General features: G+C 38.7%; 2 protein-coding genes across 2 annotated transcripts; both read right to left on the bottom strand.

Moving 5' to 3' along the window:
- Positions 1–10,721: 10,721 nt before the first annotated feature.
- On the bottom strand, positions 10,722–11,342 carry LOC114738447 (dehydration-responsive element-binding protein 1C-like; the record flags this gene model as incomplete). Its single annotated transcript, XM_028926503.1, has 1 exon — positions 10,722–11,342. A coding segment is annotated over one exon (621 nt), but the record flags the coding sequence as incomplete, so codon positions are not given.
- A 2,103-nt stretch (positions 11,343–13,445) lies between these two features.
- On the bottom strand, positions 13,446–16,594 carry LOC114738448 (uncharacterized). The gene is made up of 4 exons (XM_028926504.1): positions 15,800–16,594; positions 15,531–15,605; positions 14,969–15,158; positions 13,446–14,161 (listed from the first exon to the last, which is right to left on the bottom strand). Exons 1-4 carry the CDS (start codon positions 16,592–16,594, stop codon positions 13,680–13,682), a joined length of 1,542 nt encoding a protein of 513 aa, XP_028782337.1. The 3' UTR covers positions 13,446–13,679.
- Between the last annotated feature and the right edge of the window lie 3,769 nt (positions 16,595–20,363).

A 20,363-nucleotide genomic window follows, 5' to 3' on the forward strand; every position in this document is an offset into this window, starting at 1 on the left:
TGCCAATACTTCTAGTGCAAATGATGGTAAAAAGATCCTGGTCGTAGATGGTTGGCATCCCAGAAGAAAAGAGCTCATCAGTAGATACTCAATCAGAGTTGGAAGATACCTTTCAGCTAATTTATCAGAAGACATTTCCTACTGATGATGATGATTTTGATATATTGACATGTTGGAAGGTTAATTCTACCAAGTATAGAGTGCTTTCATGATTGCACGTGATGTTGGCTATACCAGTATCTATAGTGGCATCTGAATCAGCTTTTAGCACTGGAGGACGTGTTTGTTGATGATTATAGGAGTTCTCTATCTCATAGGATGACTGAAGCACTCATTAGTGCTCAAAATGGCTACTTGCTGGGCAATCTATCTCAGAATTTACCTCTTGTTGAGTGAATTTGACAACTTTCAAGAGACTGATAATGTTGTTACTGTTCCAGGTAATATTTTGAATTATATGCTTCTCAATTCAAAATTACATATTTCATTAATTATTACCATTTCTTCTTCTTATATATGTATATATAATTTGTTTTTGCTAGATGGATCCAGTGTAACAGATGGAGGAGGAGAAAAATGAAAGAGGATGATTGATGTTCAACATCATGGAAATTAGATTTCAATCATTTGTTGTTCACTTTGTCTTGTTGTGTGTAATGTTATAGACTTATGATGGATTATTGGATTTTATCATTAGGACTTGTATTTTTATTGTTGTTGAATGCTATTGGATATTTTTAGATAATGGTTTTTTATTGTTGTGTCTACTGTGTAATGTGAAATTTTGTATTGGATTGAGTGGAGCCGTGGAGTAGATAAAATCAGTAGAAAAAAAGATGGCTTGAAGCCTTGAAACTAGGAGGAAAAAAAAAAAAGGAACTAGACTGCCTGGACTGGTCCAGGTGGTCCAGGGGTCCAGTCCAGTGCCAGCTCGAACTAGACTGCCTGGACTGGTCCAGGTGGTCCAGGGGACCAAGTCCAGTCCAGCCCGAACTCGGGCTGGCACTGGACTGGACCAGACCTCGGGCTGCCTTGTTCAGCCCGAGGTCCTACCCAGACCAGACCTCGGGTGTAACCTAACCCGGTCTGGTCTGGTCCATGATCACCCCTAGTCCTAAATTTACTCAGAGGCATGGTACTCTTTTTGTCCATCTTGACAGGGCCATTTGCAATCAATCTTGGTATAATTTATTTATTACCAGTCGTGTGGAGCATTTGGCAAAAATCTTATATGATCATAGACCTATTCTCATTAATTTGGGCCTTCATAAGAAGCCCAATTTGGTTGAAAAGCCGTTCAAGTTCCTGGCTTCCTAGCTTACAGATCCAGATTTTTCAAACATGGTGCAACGATCTTGGGCTTCAGAGAATGATATCTCAAAAAATATAAAATCTTTCATCTTAAAAGCCCAACAATGGAATACTGAGGTTTTTAGGGCAATAGGAAAAAGGAAAAAAATAATTCTCTCGTGTCTTTGGGGGGTTCAATGCAAACTTGAAGATGATCCTTTTTCTGAATTTTTATTTGAGATGAGTCAAACTGTTAGAGATCAATACAAAGACATACTTTTAAAAAGAACTTTTATGGCTCTAGAAATCCTCTTCAAATTGGATCTGTTTGGGGGGATCGAAACACATCTTTCTATCACACCAAGGCTCTGATTATAAGACGCCGCAACTGTGTTACTCAGTTGAAAAATGCACAAGGTGATTGGATCAACAATGAGGAGCAACTTTCTCTCATGGGTCACGAGTTCTTTGTGAATTTATACTCTCTTCAAGATCCCCACTTTACTCTGCCTACTCTCCAAGGTGCTTTTCGCCTATCTCCCTTTTTGACTTCGATGTTCTAGATCAATTAGTTGCTTTTGAAGAAGTTAAGCAAGCTCTTTTTGAGATGAAACCTCTTAAATCCTTTGGAATCGATGGCTTGCATGCCCTTTTCTTTCAAAGTCAATGGAGTATAGTTGGTTATAGTCTTTTCTCTTTGGTTCGTAATCTATGGCTGGGTAGCTCTTTGGATCCCTACCTAAATTACACTCTCATTGGTCCAATTCCAAAGGTCAATAGCCCTAGCTCAATCAGTGAATTTCGACCCCCTAAGTTTGTGCTCTGTAGTTTATAAAACCATCACAAAGGTTATTGCTAACAGACTCTGTGGAATTTTGTCGAATATCATTAGCCCTTATCAATCTAGTTTCATTCAAGGGAGGAGTATCATTGACAACATGATCATAGCTCAAGAAGTTGTTCATTCCATGAGAAAGAAGCAAGGTAAAGGAGGATAGATAGCCATAAAAGTAGACCTTAAAAAAAGCCTTTGATAGATTAAGACAGGATTTCATTGAAGATACTTTGCATGATGTTGGTCTACCGACAAAGATGATCAATTTAATTATGGGTTGTATCACCCCTCCAAGTATGCAAGTACTTTAAAATGGTAAAGCCACTGATTCCTTTGTTCCAATGAGGGGAGTTAGACAAGGTGACCCTTTGTCACCTTATATCTTTATCCTTTGTATGGAGTGTCTTTCACAGATGATTAGTGCTCAGGTTGATAGAGGAGACTGGAAGACCATCAAAATGGGTTGCAGAGGTGTTCCTCTTTCTTATCTCTTTTTTGCTAATTATCTAGTTATCTTTGGGCATTCCCCCTACATCTCAAGTGGCGATAATTAAGAAAACTTTACATGATTTTTGCTGCTCCTCTGGATACAAGATTAGTCAATCAAAAACCAAGATCTATTTCTCTAAGAATGTCCCTCCTAATCTTAGACGAACTATCTGTAATGACTTGGGCTATCAGCAAACCGAATCCCTTGGCAAGTATCTGGGTATCCCTTTAGTCACTGGTAGAGTATCTTCAAAAACTTATCGACACATCATTGAAAGACTACAATCTAAGCTTGCGGGTTGGAAAAGTAAATCCTTGTCTCTGGCTGGTTGTATCACCTTGGCCAAATTAGTCTTAACTTCTGTGCCCCTCTACACCATGCAGAGCACCTTGCTTCCCTCCTCTTGTTGCAATGAAATTGAAAAAATCATCAGAAAATTCATATGGGGTTATTCAGAGGACCATCGCAGAATTAGTCCTGTCAAATGGAGTGAATTATGCCAGCCTTTGAAGAATGGTGGTTGTGGCCTGCTTAGACTTGAATCGCAGAATAAAGCTTTTTTTATCTAAGCTGATTTATAAAATGATCTCGGAGCCTAATCTTCTTTGGGCTCATGTTCTAAAAGGTAAATATGATCTCAATGATGATATGTTGATTACCAATCCCCATCCTCACTCTTCTTATTTCTGGAGGAATCTAGTGAACATGTGGAAGACACTTATTTTCATGTTAAATGGAAACCTGGTGATGGAAGTAAAATCCAGTTTTGGTTAGACTTTTGGATTGGAGATTGTGGCCCTTTGAGGAATTTATCCTTTAGCCTTATACCTCAAAATAATCTTCAACGACCCATTTTTAATTTTATAGATGACTATGGCCAATGGAAGTGGAGCATGATTCATAATCTTTTACCTCCGCATGTCCTCAAAGATTTAACAGCAATTTTGATTGATCAAAATGCTCAACCCCATTCTTGCTTTTGGCACCTGACGAAATCTGGAGATTTCACCACGAGATCGGCTTATCGTGCTACAGAAAACCTGAATTGGAACAATGCTGAAAAAAAGTGGACTCAGATATGGAAGCTTCTAATGGCTAAGAGGATAGACCTTTACCTGGCTTCTTGTTAAAGGAAAATTGCTCACTAATGCTGAAAGATATAGAAGAGGTATAACATCATATTAGAGATGAACTCTTTGCTGTGCAGACATGGAGGATCTTAATCATGTCTTTAAAGCTTGTCCTTTGGCATCCTCAATGTGGAAGAAAGTTCTCCCAAATGATATGTACATAGATTTCTTTGGGAAAGACATTGCTTACTAGTTAACTCATCAGCTGCTGCATTCAAACCTAGAGGATTCTTAGAAAATTGGATTTTGCATAACTTGTTGGAAATTATGGGAAGCAAGGAATCACCATCTCTTTTCCAGTGCGAATTATACTACTGAAAATATTTTGATAAGTATTCGTGCTATAGTTAGGCATTCCTTAAAAAAGTTTTTCTACTTTCAATTTAATCATGTAAATCCTGTTGCTTGTATATCGCCTGACTTTGTATAGTTTACTTTGCAATGAGAATTATCCATCTCATTCAAAAAAAAATATTCCACCCATTCTCCCAAGCCCAATCTTTTGCTTCTTGTTCAAACTGTACTTCTCAATAAATGAGACATTCCAGTAAAATCATCTTCTCTTCCCCTTTAATTTTCTCACTCTTCCTTCTTTACACGCTGATGGGTGTGTGAGTACAAGTTTTTTGTTCTCTCTAGTCTTTTTGTTTTCTTTTCTTAACTTGTCGACTTAGAGAAATTTAAAATCGGGGGAAATGCAGGAGTAGGACTCAGAAACTGGAATAGCTTAAATACATTGAAAATTCCTCATTCACCCATTCTTTCGCTTCTCATTCAAACTTCTCAGTAAATGAGACATTCCAGTGAACTTATCTTCTCTTCCCCTTTAATTTTATTACTCTTCCTTCCCTATACGCTTATATATAAGTCTATGTGAATATAATTTTTTTGAAAAAAGAGATGTAACTAGTGATATGTTACAATTAGGTTCGGGTCAAAGGAGCTTTTTTGTGCTTAAACTATTTTTTCAAAGACGCTAGATATCCAAAATCCAATGAAGTCCCCAAAAAAGGCAAATAATAAATGCAAAGAAACTAATGTTACTTCTCACCCTTTGTAAAATGCCAAAATACCATTATATATATTTTGAAACTAATGTTATTATGAGGAGCTGTTGTTTGCCAAAGATGACTCGAAGTTTGTAGGTACTTGAAGCCGAATCAGAATGAGGGGGATCAGTATGGAATTAACCAATCGGGAGATCACTGTTGAAGCAGAGCGGCGAAGTTGGTTCGAGGAGGAGATGGAGGAATTTGGGTTAATTAATTTGATACTCGGGCTCACGTGGGGGCTTGCGTGTGTTTGTGCGTCTGGACACTTGAACGGTCAAAGGGGAGATATGTGCATCCTACGCGCGCGCGCGCCCACACAAGCAAGTAGTAAGAATCGGTCCTTCACTTACGATCTGCGAAGGCTGTGTGGGCCATGCAAGGGTTCGATTTCAACTGCCTATGACGTCAGTGCAATGACTGATTCTGTGCAACAAATATACGTCCAGCTGACGCCTATTCATTAGACGTTCTCATTCTGGCCAATATTCATGAGATTGAAAGATAGGAATTGTTTTTTTCTTCAGTATCCTGGGCTAGTCTTTGTATCATGAAAAACTCAATGGCCCAAACTAATTCAGATTGAAGACCCGACAATAATTACCCGTAAAGTATTGTATTCTTATCTCACGAACTCAATCTCTAGTTAAGTTGGAACAATTCCTGCTGGTCAATTCTGGGGATAAAGGTGGGTATATTATTAGTATTCATGATTTCCCCCCCCCTTTTTGCGTAATTTTCGTATTTTTAATTGGTTAAGTAATTATAATTAATTCATATATTGAGAAGTTACACGGGCATATAGCTGCGAGAACTAAATAATGTACTCCGGGAGGTTATTGCTTAAAATTTCATCAGTTTTGTTATCTTCAAGACCACACATGTGAGAGTGAGAGAAAGAATGAAGTGAAGTAATTTGAATTCAATAGTGCTTGCAAATGGACAAATAATTGGAGAGGGTTAGAATGCAGAAATAAAAGATCAGGAGCATTGTCTAGGATCGGAGCCATCACGTAAAACGATGATTCGGACTTTAAAACGGCCAAGCCTGCGAGCCAGGGAGGATAGAAGGCCACCACGACCACGAAGCCTTGTGGAATAACGCCTTTTGACTAGGAACACTCTCCTGTCGGAGACATGAAATTGAGGAGCCTTTCACTGTTGAGGAATATAGGGAACACTGTAGCCGACTACGTCGTCGTCGGAGCAAGTCGAAGCAGCGGGTAGATCCGGAACTCCCATCTCTTGAAAAAGCCGAATGAGAATAAGCCGGAGTATGAAATTAATCAGCGAGACAAGGGAAATTGATGAGCAGTATATAGCGTTGCTTGGTTCGGGGAGATGAAAGGATTGGGGTTACGTTGGTTTAATACTCTGGGTTGAACTGGAGGGTCTTGTGTATATAAGGGAGGTCTCCGTGTTGATGGCAGTGATATGGACCAATCCGAAGTGATTAATTACGTGAGGAAATGGTCAAAATTAAAAGTTTGTGCGTGTGTGTGTATAAAAATGAGAATTAGTCTTTGAAATTGTGAAGATCCTGGCTTCCATTTCAACAGCGGGCCAAGATAAGGTTCAACTTCAGCTTCAACTGCCTATTAATTGCTAGTGTTGCTCCCGGGCAATGACTGATTCTACAGCAAATATATATACGTCAGCTCTCGTGCATTCCCAGTTTTAAAACGTATATGATTCCTAGGGTACATATATATTATTCCCAAATTTATGCATATGACCAGCACAATAATTGGATGAAAATATATTAATTGTTCATGGTGACAATGAATGGTTGTGGACTCTTTTCTTTTGGTGGGTGGCCCATGCCAGCTCCTTCACAAAAGCGCCAGTTTGTCACTTGGATGCATCGGAGCTGCTAATTGGCACATATGTCAGCTCAATAACAATTACCAATCATTATGATATATGACGTATAGCGCGACCTCTCCAATCTACGCCTAAAAACTTAGACTCCAATGCTGAATAATACTTTTTCGGTTTCTTGATTAATCCAGCAACAAGAAGTCTTATCTCATGGAGTGGAGTCGCCTATATGAATCATACGACGTTATTGTACTTTATTAACAGATAAATCTTTAGATAAGTTGCTATTGCTTTTTGTTTTATAGGATGAATTCATAAGGAGAAAGGTAGAATTAAGTTCTAAAAAAAGCTCTCCAAGTGTGCAATCTAATAAGAAAGAATTTAACATATGGTTAGAGGTTACAGGTGATAGGAACAAGAATGGTTGCATTTATGGATTTGGATCTGAGGCTGATGATGATATTTGTACACCTCAGAGATCTTCTCCTTCCATCAACAGCATAAGCATCAATACTAATGTTGAAATTGAATTGTGCATAAGGATAACAGAACTCACACAAGAAAATCAACAAATTAAACAAGGGCATCAAGAGATGAAACAAAATTATAGCAAATGCATTGGAGCAAATGGGAATTAGATTATCTAAGCCCTCTAGCAGCAATATAAATTTAGAAAATGACAGTCGAGAGTTGTTATCATTATTGGATAGTTGGCTTATTATTTCTGACTTTTAGTTGACATTTGACATTTGAAGTGTTCAGGATCTATCAAAGACTATATTTTTAATTATAGCATGTTTGATTTTCAACAAATTTAATTGTCTTTTGCTTCCCCTCAAAAACTAAACAATTAATCAAAATAAAATAGTTTAATATAATAAAAGGGAAAAAAAAAGGATTAGCCATGAAATTACTAACGGAATATTCCATGGCAGATTAGCCACGAAATTTTCCATGGAATATTTAAATGGTGAATTCATAATTTTTTAAAACATTTTAGGTTAATGTATATTTTTAGTCTTTTAACTTTATACAAGGTTTCATTTTGATCCCTTAACTTTGAAAAGTAAACTTTTACTCCTCTAAACCTAAAACTGTTAACAAAAATGATGATATTGAACTCTTAAATGCTGATAAAATATTAGTAAATGTTAACATATTAAGTTTAATATTTAAAACAACCATGATTGTTACAAAAAATCATCATTTAAGACTAACAATTTCGAGATTAAAGAACTAAAAGTATATTTTTTAAAGTTAATAGACCAGAGCGAAACCCTATATAAAGTTAAAAGACTAAATATATATATTTTAGCTTGATACCGTGAATATTATTATCATCAAATGCCGATACAAGTGAATGTCAAAATTCGCATAATGTGGTCGTCACTATCCATGACCTAACAAACATTAGTTACATGCGGATGCGCCTAACCCCATTTAGTGCCATGAAGACTACAGCAATAATATCAAATCATATATAAGTGTGTGCATGAGAGAACTCCTACCCCTCCCCGTAGACTCCACAGTAAAATTACAAGCTTCGTCGTCACTACTCTCCAACAAGTTAATGCTTCTGATCATACCCGCCCCAATCCTCATTCAATATATTATGTAAGACTTTCCCTTGAGTTTTCCGCTTAATTAGTTGATGATGGTTCTTTCCCTTTCAAGAATATAGTACTCCTCTAATCCTAAATATCCTAAATATAAAACTCATTTTATATTTAGAACCGAAAAGACAGTAACTTATATTTTCCCTGCACACACTTGAAACTCTTTTACGGATAAGAGGAGTGCGCATGGGTCCCCGGAGAGGGTGAGGCCTAAGAAACATTCGGTCTTTGGGCTCCCATTCACCATCACCAAGTGAGCTGAAATCTCTCGTCCATTACATTTATTGATGGGCTTAAAATATGTAGCCCCTGTATATTTTGCCAGAAAACATCCAGGCCCATCTACTTCTGTAGAAAAGCCGAGTTTGTTCTGGCATGAAAGGTGCGGTGGCGCCCAAAGTGGTCGGTAAAGGAAAACAAGCTCAAGTAACTTCGCTTTGTAGTTTCTTCTTCTTCTTTTTGTTCCTTTTTTTTTTTTTAATATCCTGCCCTGTTGCTGCGTTATTGATTTTTTTTCAAAGAAACTAAAACTATTATTATAAATATCTTAACTCAAATCAAATTATGATATGCGAAATAATTATATCATGAGTGAGGGAACGGCGTGCTTAGTAAATTATTGGCGAAGATTTTTTATTCCTTAAATTGAAAAACGCACGCGCTTAATTCGCGGGGGTGAGAGAAACATATTTATTTCATGTTTTACTATACAAAACCAACCGAAAAGACTAGGTGCTTAGCTTTACGTACTTTTTGGCAAGTAAAAAAAAAATCCAATGAAATAGAAATAAGTAAATTTTAAACTAATGATGATATTAAGGGTTAATATAATATTTAGCCCCTCAAATTTGTTCTTATTTTAATTTTGGTTCTTCAAGTTTCAAACCATGAGTTTTGATCCCTTAAGAAGCAAAATAATTTAGATTTTTATTAAATTATAAGAATTAATATTTTAAATGAAAAAAAACTTGAACAACCAAAATCTATAGTTTGAAAGTTGAAGGACCAAAACTAAAACGAAGACAAACATAAAAGATCAAAATTTGTATTAACCCTAATATTAATAACAAAAATTTATTATAGAATTAAAAAAATCCACATGCCTTATTTAAATTGGAAATAGGTACTTTTTTTTTTGGTCAAAAAATTGGAAATAGGTACTTTAATTGTATATAAGTTTTTTCCAACACTAATTAAAAAAAGAAAAGAAAGAAAAGGCACAAATTGATTTGCAAATCGCAAGATCATCCTATAATATCGGGTCTCCATTTATGGTGTTCACTCGTAGGATGTACGGAATAGTTTCGTTCATGAATCATGACCCAAAAAACAAAAAACATACTATCCCTAATATAAGGTCTATTTAATTAATTTGATTAGATTAAAAAGTTAAGTAAATTAGTTAATTATAAGAAACATGACATTTTTTTTCTAAAACACTATAATCATTTTTCTTAATATCCTCCATCCGTCACTTATTTGACTATGGTTGAGGAAGTATCTATAGGGATAATTTAGAAAAAAAATTAATAAATATGAAAAATATGTCTTATATTTAGGATTAAAATTAACTTAATAATTAGATCTTATATTAAGGGCCGGAGGAGTATTACTATAAGAAACGAAGGTCTGCAGACTTGAGAAGGGTTGCAAAGAGCGCCCAAAAAAAAAAAAAGCAAAACACCTCAAGACACTAGCAGAAAACAAAATCACAAAGCGTAAACACAGCACCGTATCAAACGCGAATCCTAAAATATATAGCCACAAATAACAAATGAAACCAGCTGCCTAGTGCTGGCAAGAGAACACTCGAACAACGGCAGGGACGCCGGGGGGAAAAAAAGGTGATTGGTGGAAACATGCAGTCGGCCTCGTCCCTACAGCCACCACTTCAATTCTCAAACTCCACGCGGCAAATAAAGATGGAGCCAAAATCCCATGTAGAGGCACTCAACTATGACGGAGAGAGGCCTCGGTGGCCCTCGTGTCTTCAAACTTTCTTCCTCCCATCACCCATTACTTCGCACCATCCCTTCCCTGATTCCCTGGGCATTCCCATTCTCACTCATACAATGCCTCCCCTTCCCGCATTCAAATGTCCAACAGAAATTCGTCATCCAATAATTTACTTGGCCCCCGTGGATTATAATCGTCAATCCTATCATATAATCATCACCAATACACGTTTTTTTTTAAAACCAAAATCACCACTAATATGCAATATAGCCCTGTTTAGTATATTTATAATATCTTTTCCAATCGGTGGAACGAACGCCTTTACTCAATGAAAACTAGACATCATCAAACCTTCCAACGTATCATAGCACAACATATTGGGTCTGTAGAGATTACACATAAAAATACCGGGGCGGCACGTAAACAATGAGAATATGAAGGAGCGCGAACGATTGGAGGTTGAAGATGTAAGTACTGAAACTTTCTATAGAATGTACATAAATGAGTTTAATGAAGGGTTTTACTGTTTGGGAGTCAGTCTCCCCAGAGAGTCAAGTCGGTGGTAGTTTCGATGTCATCCCAGTTGAAGCCTCTCTGCAAGGCTGGCGGTGTGATGATCAACCCTTCTGCCATACTGTTCATGAGTGCAGGCATGTTAAATACCTCTTCTTCATCCCAATACATGCTCCTCGCCGCCGCGTCCCCTCCTTCTTCTAATGCTTCCGAGTACTCAGAGTTACAGTCCAGAGACAAAGCCGAGACGTTTTTCCCAGCATCGTCACCGCAGAGACGCTTCTCAGCCGCTTCCATGGCCGCGAACTGGATGGACCTGAGGGAGGAGGTGTGTGGATTAAGGGGCAAGGAGGAGGCAGCGTCAGGGAAATTCAGGGACGCAGAATCGCCCTTGAAAGAAAGAGCAGCGACGTCGTGGGCTATGGCAGCCGTGGCAGGGTTGGCAAAAGTGCCGAGCCACAAGCGTGCTTTGTTGTTGTTAGGTTGCCGAAGCTCGCAAACCCACTTGCCGTTTCTTTGCCTCACGCCTTTGTATGTTGGATGACGAGTCTCCTGGAACTTCTTCCTTCCAGCCCTTCGCTTCTGGTTCACCATTTCGAGAGCCAGAGTATGGGAGAGGCAGTTTACGTTGAACAGAGAGGTTGGGTTTCAGAAGGTTTTTGTGACTCCAATTAATTTGTGGAGACTGGTGTGGCCCATCTTTACACCGCTACCCCTTTGCTTTTGCGGCACCTGGAAAACGCGTTCGACGTGCGCTAATTGATGCCTCAGCGTAATTCTTTATGTTCCACGTGTAAGCGTTCCAAGTCTTTTTCTCAATGTCGCGTGCCGAAAAGGGGAAAATATGAACAACTTACCCTCCCTTTCCAAACGTGATCCTTCCTCTTTAATTCAATTTCTTCTTTTTTTTGGGTACATGATTAATTAAGTTTCTTTCTACTCTCTGGGCACATCTGCAATGAAAATAAAAAAGTCGTTATGACTCAGTTTTTAATGATTTAAATTTATTAAAGAATATCAACATCATTTCCAGAGAAAATTCATATTAATTATACATAATATTAGGAAACGCGTGTCCTCATCCGTTGAAAGCAAAAGCGTTTCATAGTGATATCTTCACATATTATATATTATGTAATTCTTATACGGAAAAAAAATAATGTATAATTGCCAATAAAATAAAAACGACGATCAGTATTCCTGGTTTCTTTAACAAAAACTTAAATAGTTAGGATTTGTTGTATTATGGGAGTATTTTGACACGTCCAACTCAGGACACACACTTTAATTTGTTCTCCCAATATTGTCACCCGAGGCAGGTCCTTCCAAATGTCAATATCATGACGCACAGGCAAGCAACACGCAAAGCGGTTTCTCGAATTTTCTCGTCTTCTCAGTTTCGGAGCTTATTTCGTGTTGGGTTCTTAACATTTGAAATACTAAAAATAAAGAAAATGGTGTACCGAGATAAGATTTAAAGGGGTTATGGTGGTGTAGAAATAAGTTGTGCAACGCTCGTTATGGAATTTGGAACAGGACAAATAATCATGGGAGAAGTCATGCTGCCGCAACAGTGAAAAGTAATGCCCAAGTTAGGTCGTTGTTTTTTTGACGTTCAAGTTAGGTCCGTTGTCTTTTGGCCAAACAAAAAAAGTTAGGTCCGTTGTGGAGAGCATGAGCTTAGTGAATAGTGATGGCGCTTTCGAACGGGAAACGCTCGTGTCAATTAAACGGTCACGTGGCGACGCACCCCCTCCCAGGTCGGTCGTCAGTGGTTTCTGTAACTTTTCACATTTGCCCCTTTTCAATTCAACAAGGCTGGTGTGGGCCAAGGGGATTTTGTTTCCCCACAACAAAAGAAGAGGTTGTTGATGAATATAGTCGCTGCACTTAACCGATACAATTAAAAAAATGATGCTGCCTGAATTCAGTTTTTTTCATGAGGATAAGAATAAGGTGAATTAAATTTCAGTTACATCAAGGCATATCTTATGATACCAAAAGCAATAACAAAATAGGCATAAAATGGAAATTTGGAATGAATTGAGAGATTTATATCTTCTAGCTGCTATATACTTGTACAGAATATTTTTTTTCAATTAATAATTTTTGGGCTTCTTATTTATACGTGAGTCAAAATAAAATTTTTCTCATATGCTTATTTCATATTTTCTAAATCACGAGTTAATGCTAAAAGCTCCAATGGCTATTCCAAACAAGCTTTTGGCTGTTGGGTGGGAGGGAATGTGTGGAAATGGGGTTTGGGGTGAGAGGAGAGAGAGCAACAAAAGGGCATTGGCTGTGGAGTGCTCATGGCCGATTTGTTGACGCCAATTGGAGCTGACGTTCCCATTGAGGTCAAGCCGAAATCATGATATTGCAGAACGCAAGAGAGGAGGCGCTGAAAGGTGAAGGCAGGGCGAACCTTTACGTTTTTCAAATTCTCTTTCCGCTATCCTGTCATGTTTATTTCTCCAACCCTTAATTAGTTTCAGATTGCTTCGCTTCACTAACATCTGTATATATAATTAATGTCCCACGTTTAGCTACTAACCACCCCAACGTGACTCGAAATGCTTCGTCAAAAAAGAGGTTCTCCGATTAAACAGGATAGTCACAGATTGCGGGCGTGAACCCCACTACGCCATCACGATTGGCTCGATGGACCTGTTTGGTTACAATGCGACATAAAATAAATCCAATGTACAAAGTGAACATCAGGACATGAGAACCTAGAAGGCCAACAATGATTTTGAAATCATATTCAATTACGCTGCAAGACTTGCAGCATTTCCCTGCCAGCTACATACACGAGTCATGTACATACTAATCTGCAACCCACACTAGCTTTGTTGGGTCATTTCTCTAACTAGCCTACTTCATTACCGTGTGTGTCAGATTGTATTGTACTCTTCTAACTAAAAGAATAAAGGTAATGCCTCATATTAAGTTCTCCGCATGCTTCCCAATTTACCCATTTCAACATACCATCACCAGCTCCTCTGAAAATTCTTCCACCAGAAGCCCCAAAATAGCCAGCTCCAGCTCCCCTGCCACCTCCTCCTTGTGCTCTTCATTTTTCTTCCATCCATCATCCTCTCTACCAAAGTCTTGTTGGATCATCATATCAATTGTTTTAGGTTCCAATTCTCTCCATAATTCCAGCTTCTTACAAACCCTTCTTATCACTGTTTCCCTCTCCTCCAAGGAATTAAGTTCTCTCTCTTCCTCCACAATGAGATCTGAAATCAGTCTCTTGTGGTCTTCCGGGATTCCTCGTCTTTCATGGGTGCTAGATTGGCAGATGACTTCTAAGACTAACCTGTTATAGTCCTTTTCTTCTGGTGTCTCATCGGCTTCCTCCTCCTCTTCTTCTAACATTCTTTTCTCAAGTTCAATTGGATCCAGTTCTGCAAGTTTCTCAAAACTACGAAGTTTGTACAATAGTTGCTGCTTTGCTCCTGTCGAATTAGCAGAAAAAAGAAATTAATAATTATAAAGACCTCTGTGCATAATAGTCTACTTATAATTGCTCAAACATTTATTCTAATTTTCAAATCAGCATATACAAATGATCAGTTATTGAAGTTACTTAAGAGTTATAATTAGAATATGTTATAAGGTTCAGATCTGGAGATAGCTAGTCAAAAATCAAATACTTATCTATATAGGTAGATGTACTTAATTGGTTACGTATGTCTGTCCAGACTCTGTTTCACCTTATCTGTACCAAATCATTTACTCGCCATTTATGCGACTCTGGTAGACAGGCTTAGCATCTATGTTGGTAGAAAATTTTTTATGCCTAAATTGAGCATGGGATACTTGTACTATTTCAAGTATATTAATGCAACACATCCGGCCAGCAATAGCTCTTACAGGTTCCACCACTTGCAAACCAGTAAAATAGGTAAAAAAATACACCAGTACTGAAGAGCAATAATGATTCTTTACCCTAAGTATTACTTGCTCAAATTCTACCCAACGCATTGAATGGAAGTAGCCAAATCAAGACAAAACTCCTTTATCAAAAGGGTGGGGTCGTGTTCAAATTTATGTTAGAAGACGGCCACGTCCACGTCCATAAGAGCGTATGACTTATGTTGTAATCTCTAAAACTTGAATGGCATAATAATCATATCAGAATGAGGCTACTCTACACATATATTAGATAATCAAGTCTGAAGATGAGTGTAGGACAATTTGTTGGAGGAAAACGACTGCGCAACAAACACCGATTGGTGCACAATTAAAATTTTGTGACATACTCTGTAAAGCGGCATAGCTGCACTCCAAATCAAAACCGTCGTCCTCATTGATGTTCTCATGCCCCTCGTCATCGTTCTCGAAGGGTTGGTCTAAAACAGAGACTGGGCTGCATTGCTCCTTCTCTTCCTCTTCCTCTTCCTCCCTTAATTGTGATTTCTCAACACTCTCCGTTCCATCCTTTTCTTTGTCCTGTTTTGCAATTCATAACAACCATCATTAGAATATTGTCCCAAACATTATTTGTCCTAATGTCAATGGATTTGGACCCGAGCCGGTGTCATAATTGGATTTGATATTGACTTCTAATTTGTTTTTATTTATTTATTTATTTATCACCAACAAAACGATTCTTGTAATTTAGACACGAATACGAATTATTTTCTAGTAAATCGAATGTCGGGGCGTAACAATAGAAAACAAGAGAAGAAACGAAAAAATAATTTGTCTTGTTTCAAGTAATTAATTCACTAGACAAGCCAGCGTAAAGTGAAAAAGATGCGATAAGATTTGCATGGAACACACAGGATCGGGAGACGGGAGGTACTGGTAGAGTCATGAAACCGGAAAAACCCAAAGCCCTGCAATACACTTATCTGACCCTTCACGCACAGGATCTTTGGCAAAATTTCCACCTAACTATGACATGGTATCAGTGTTAATCAACAGCAACATACCGGCCAAGTTTGTTGACCGAGATACTGTTGCCGACAAAAACGACCGCCGAACAAGCTCGGTTAACTCGAGCCAAGTCAAACCGGGTTGTTGCAATGTGAGTTGTAACATATTCGCCACCATAAAATAGAAGGATAAGGGGGAAAAAAGTGACAAACCTCTGCTCTGGGACGACTTGACGACATTAATTCCGGGGTCTGGTGGCCAGAAGAGGGGCTACTCCGTAATACAAAGCGAAAGGGGCTTTCGCAGAAGTCGTGATCACAGCAAACACAATCTGTAACGTGTTTCTGGTTGGATTCGGATAAAAGGTCAATATCGTGGGATTCATCGGAGTAGCTAGTGCTGCTGGATGTTTCCATGTCCAGAGATTTATCCTCATTGGTCTCAGACCATACAGCACTGCTAGGACGTCCATTGTAAGAACATGGAAAGCCCACCTGATCATTAGATACCATTTGTTCTTCATTTTTCTTGCTTCTGTCACCACCCCCATCTTGTATTTCCCTCTTTCGGCTTCGCGGCGTTAGTCTTTTGACTAGTGACCTGAATAAACCAAACCCATTTGTCTTATTGTGGGTTTTAGATTTAGAAGATGATGGATGTCTCTGAACTCGGAGAGCAGCTTCGAGAAGGAGTGCGGCCGTTCGAGAAGGGATATGGAGGAAGATGGCATTAGGGGACTTGCATGGGCTCTTGACCGGAGATGCGAATTCCAGGAATGGCGAGCTTAAGAGATCAGGGGTGTTGCGAAAGGAGAAAAAGCAAGCATTTTTACAGAAATCAGGGCTGAAGCTTGAGTTGTGATGATGGATTGGTTTTGGTTTCTTAAGTTGCAGAGTAGTGCTGGGCGAAGGCCTTTTCGTCAGCTGGCTCCGCCTATCAGAAATGTACTTGTTTAATAGGAACGGCTCTTGATCTTCCTTGAGTAGCTCATGTAAATGGCGAGCCATCATGAAATTGAAAACAGTATGTGTGGCGGCTAGAGGTGGGTGCGAGAACAGAAACGTGTAATGCGGAGCCAGAACAAAGCACTCTGGTAGTTGTGAGAGGTGGAGGGTTCAAATAAGGTCCATTGCCAGCTTATACGGAGAAGGAAGGAGGAGACTTCCTGATTCAAATCTGGGCTTGGGTTAAAATATCGAGGCAAGATGGGTGGGTGGGGTAAACCGGTGATTAACGAATTATTATATTATTTTAAAACAATAACATATTCGGGAGTCACTTGTCTTTATCCGGGTACAATGAATAGAAAATAAATAAAATTTGGTGCAAATTGTAGGTGTTATGGAAAGCCCGGGATGGAGGAGTGTTTTATGTGGTCTCTCTCTTCCGCACTTCGGAAGGGAACTGCTCTTCACAGCATACGCGTACCCGCGGGTGTGTCAGAAAACAAAAGCAGACCAGAGGGAGAGAGATAAATACTGTACTATACAAGTTTAGATTCGTTCACTAACAAAAAAATCGATTACCAACGACAGATATTAGAAATTTAACCTTTGTTATTTCCGCCTCCCCGGCCGGTTTCCTTCTGCTACAGACTGACAGCTCTAATTATCTTGTCATTACTGGTTACTACACGACAGATCCTGATATTAGTGCTATATTATTACATAGGCACATGCCTTCATTAATAAATCCATCATAGGATATGGTTCCTTGATTAAAAAATTTTCTACTGTCCCTCCCACCTCCTCTGTTTTTTCTTTTTTTTTAAAAAAAAAACGTCTCTGACTCCCGATTAAGATTGTGCGCATTTTGACTTGGCAATCTGTTACTAAAACATTCAATTATATGTACCCAAAAAAAAATTCAATTATAAGCCCAATTTATGACACATTATTACTTTCACATTGGCATATGTTGCGGTAGGTCCTGGACTCTTGGTATATATAGCAGCAGGAACAATGTCGTCAATAATGGTGGCAAAAATTTTGCTTGACGAGGGACTAGTTTTGTGCAAAAACATTCTCAATAATGATGTTAGTTACCGAAACACTTGCTTTACAGCTGGATAAAACATGATTTGAAAATAAAAAATAAAAACATTTGCGGGAAAACCTGAGCTTTCGACGATCTTGATCCTAAGCCGAAGACGTTGAGGGCAATTGAGGAGAGAAGGTTGGGAAACGTGGGGGCGGCATGGCACTAGAGCCCAAACGGGAGCTAAACGACGAAAACAGGGGCGTGGCAACTTGCTATGCCAAATTCTGGTTCAGCCAAGAACCAGATCTTCATCTTTTTTATTTTCCTTTCATCACTTGTTGCGGACTATCTTTATTGGCTTCTTACTCATGTACTTATACTGAGGAACGATCGCTCCCAACCAAAAATGCAGTGACTTAAGAGGCCCCTACTGCTTATTGCTGCATCTCTCCTGGCTTCTCTACCTTTTTTTTTTTTTGAACTGATAACCTGTTCAGTCCTTTTCCATTTCCACTCACCTTCACCTTTAATTTAAATTTCAAACTATGCCCATGCATGCAGATGTTCTCAATATATATAATATATAATCTCTGGGAGAAAGAAACATTATGAAGTGCATGTACTATGTTTTCTATATTTATATATACGTACATATATAAATTATCGGGGCTCATGTGCTGTGCCGAGGGGCGTTGGGAGGAGCAACGCGTGACGCTCCCCAACACATGATATCGCAGTATCAGCGTTTACTCGCTTTTTTCTTCATCAGCAAATGCAAAGCCTTGTGCTTCGAACGGACAGTCAAGACTTTTTTAACCAAAAGGAAGAATGTGGGTGTGTGTTTGACGTACGAGTGTCATCGCACGCTTTCACTATCATCCCCAAAAGTAAAACCAAGTCAATTGCGTTCACACAAAACACATATGGCAAGGCTCTCGCCTCCCGGCCTGCAACTTTTGTAATTACTTCTTGAGTAATAGTACATCTCTTTTTCACTTGAAAAACAAAAAATACATATGGCTCGTGCTTGCTTGTTCTGTGACTTTGTGTGTATGTACCTGTCTCTACTCCTGTTCCTGTCGCGGGGAGTGAAATGGCACCTTCTCCCGGCCCTCCCTGTCATCCTCTTTTGTTCCTGAATATGATGTTAAAGCACACAACCTTCTTGCCTCAGTTTTACCACATATACAGTATGGCTGTGGCTGTGTCCGACTGATATCATTTTAATCGGACAAACAGGAATATAATTAAAGACCGAAAACATTTTAGTTATTGTGGTCATGACAGAAGTTACTGCTATAATCGTCGCTTATGTTAAGTATGAGCCGTTTCAATTCAAGTCGTCGCTTTTAATTAACTCTTACGTACATCCATGTTAATGTTGCCCCAACAGGATTTTAAAAACGTATAATTAGCTGTTTGTGCCGGTAATTCAAAATAAAGTTTTTTGATTTCCACGAAGACTCATGTTTCTGGTTGAGTATAAACATACAGGAACGTGCTTCCTATTTGTTTGGTTACACGTATACTTTACAGGGAAAGATACAAGAAAGTGTATCGAGTTAATCAAATAAATTAAACAACCGATAATTTAATTAACGGGTTTGGTGCACGCCCATATTGACTCCAGAATTGTATTACTGCACAGACAGAAGAAGAGCGCACACAGATATATATATATATATATATATATAAAAGAGTTAATGTTAATGGAATGGCTTCCGGCGTTCTATATATATGTATATATGAATGCATCCACGTTGACGTGTCACCAAATTTAATCTTGAAATCTTCAAATCGAGGTTGATGTGCACATGCTAAGTATCAATTATGCGGGCATTAAATAACAAGAAGATGCGCATCCTAGTTAGGTGATACATTGCTGATTGCTGATTGTTGCAGGTTAACGTAAGCCCGGAGGCCGACAGCTCCAATTTGTAGTTTTGTATGACGACATATATAATACAAAGTTACTTGTCTGCTGCTTGTTGTTGATGAAGTAGCATACCTGGGTAATTAACGTCTTTGCCCTTCACATGATCCTTAGGAATATCAGGGGTTCTCCACTAATTTTATCTGAGTTATGATTAATTGCACGCCCCGCGCCACCTATCTGTTTGCCATGAGACGTGGAAAATAAAGGGGGTGCTCAGGACTACGTGTAAAAGTGGCACTCCTAGCAAAAAAACAAAACAGAGGGAAGATAGTTGATCAGAGATCATGATGGTGAGGAAATCCAAAGTGGCCCCATGCATGGCGATCACAGAAGGTCCTGGTAAAACGACGGTGAGTTTAGGCCGTGCACCGTCATGGGGGGAGTCCATTTCCCACGTGTATAATAACAGTGTTGAGGGACGACCTCGTCCACGTGTCAGGGTCTGTCTCCTGACGTGGCACTTCTACCCCTTCCTCCTTCAGCATAGGATTCCCGTCCCCCTTCTGTGATCCATGCCAAAATCCTTGCTTCATTTTATATTATATTCCTCGATACCAATGATCTTCCCTTCTTCCATTACTCCGGTAGTCCATTTGGAAAGCTTCAATCAACCTTTATTGTTAATTACACGAAACTATATTTATCACAATTTTCACCCCTCTTCTCGTCACTGCTTCATTGATTGTTCGATGAAATTTAGCTGTGGGCGATTATCATATTATTCGTATGAAAATGATAAGGGATTAAGTTTTGAGACGAACTCAATTCGCAATATATGTATATATAGTTAAAGAGTTTGACTTTTATATATATAGACTGGGTTCTAGAAAGAGCGCACGTGGGAGAATGCAGCTAGAGAG

Source organism: Neltuma alba, unplaced genomic scaffold (genome assembly GCF_004799145.2).
Source record: "Neltuma alba isolate B1F8T4 unplaced genomic scaffold, ASM479914v2 tig00013592_pilon, whole genome shotgun sequence".
Taxonomy (NCBI): domain Eukaryota; kingdom Viridiplantae; phylum Streptophyta; class Magnoliopsida; order Fabales; family Fabaceae; genus Neltuma; species Neltuma alba.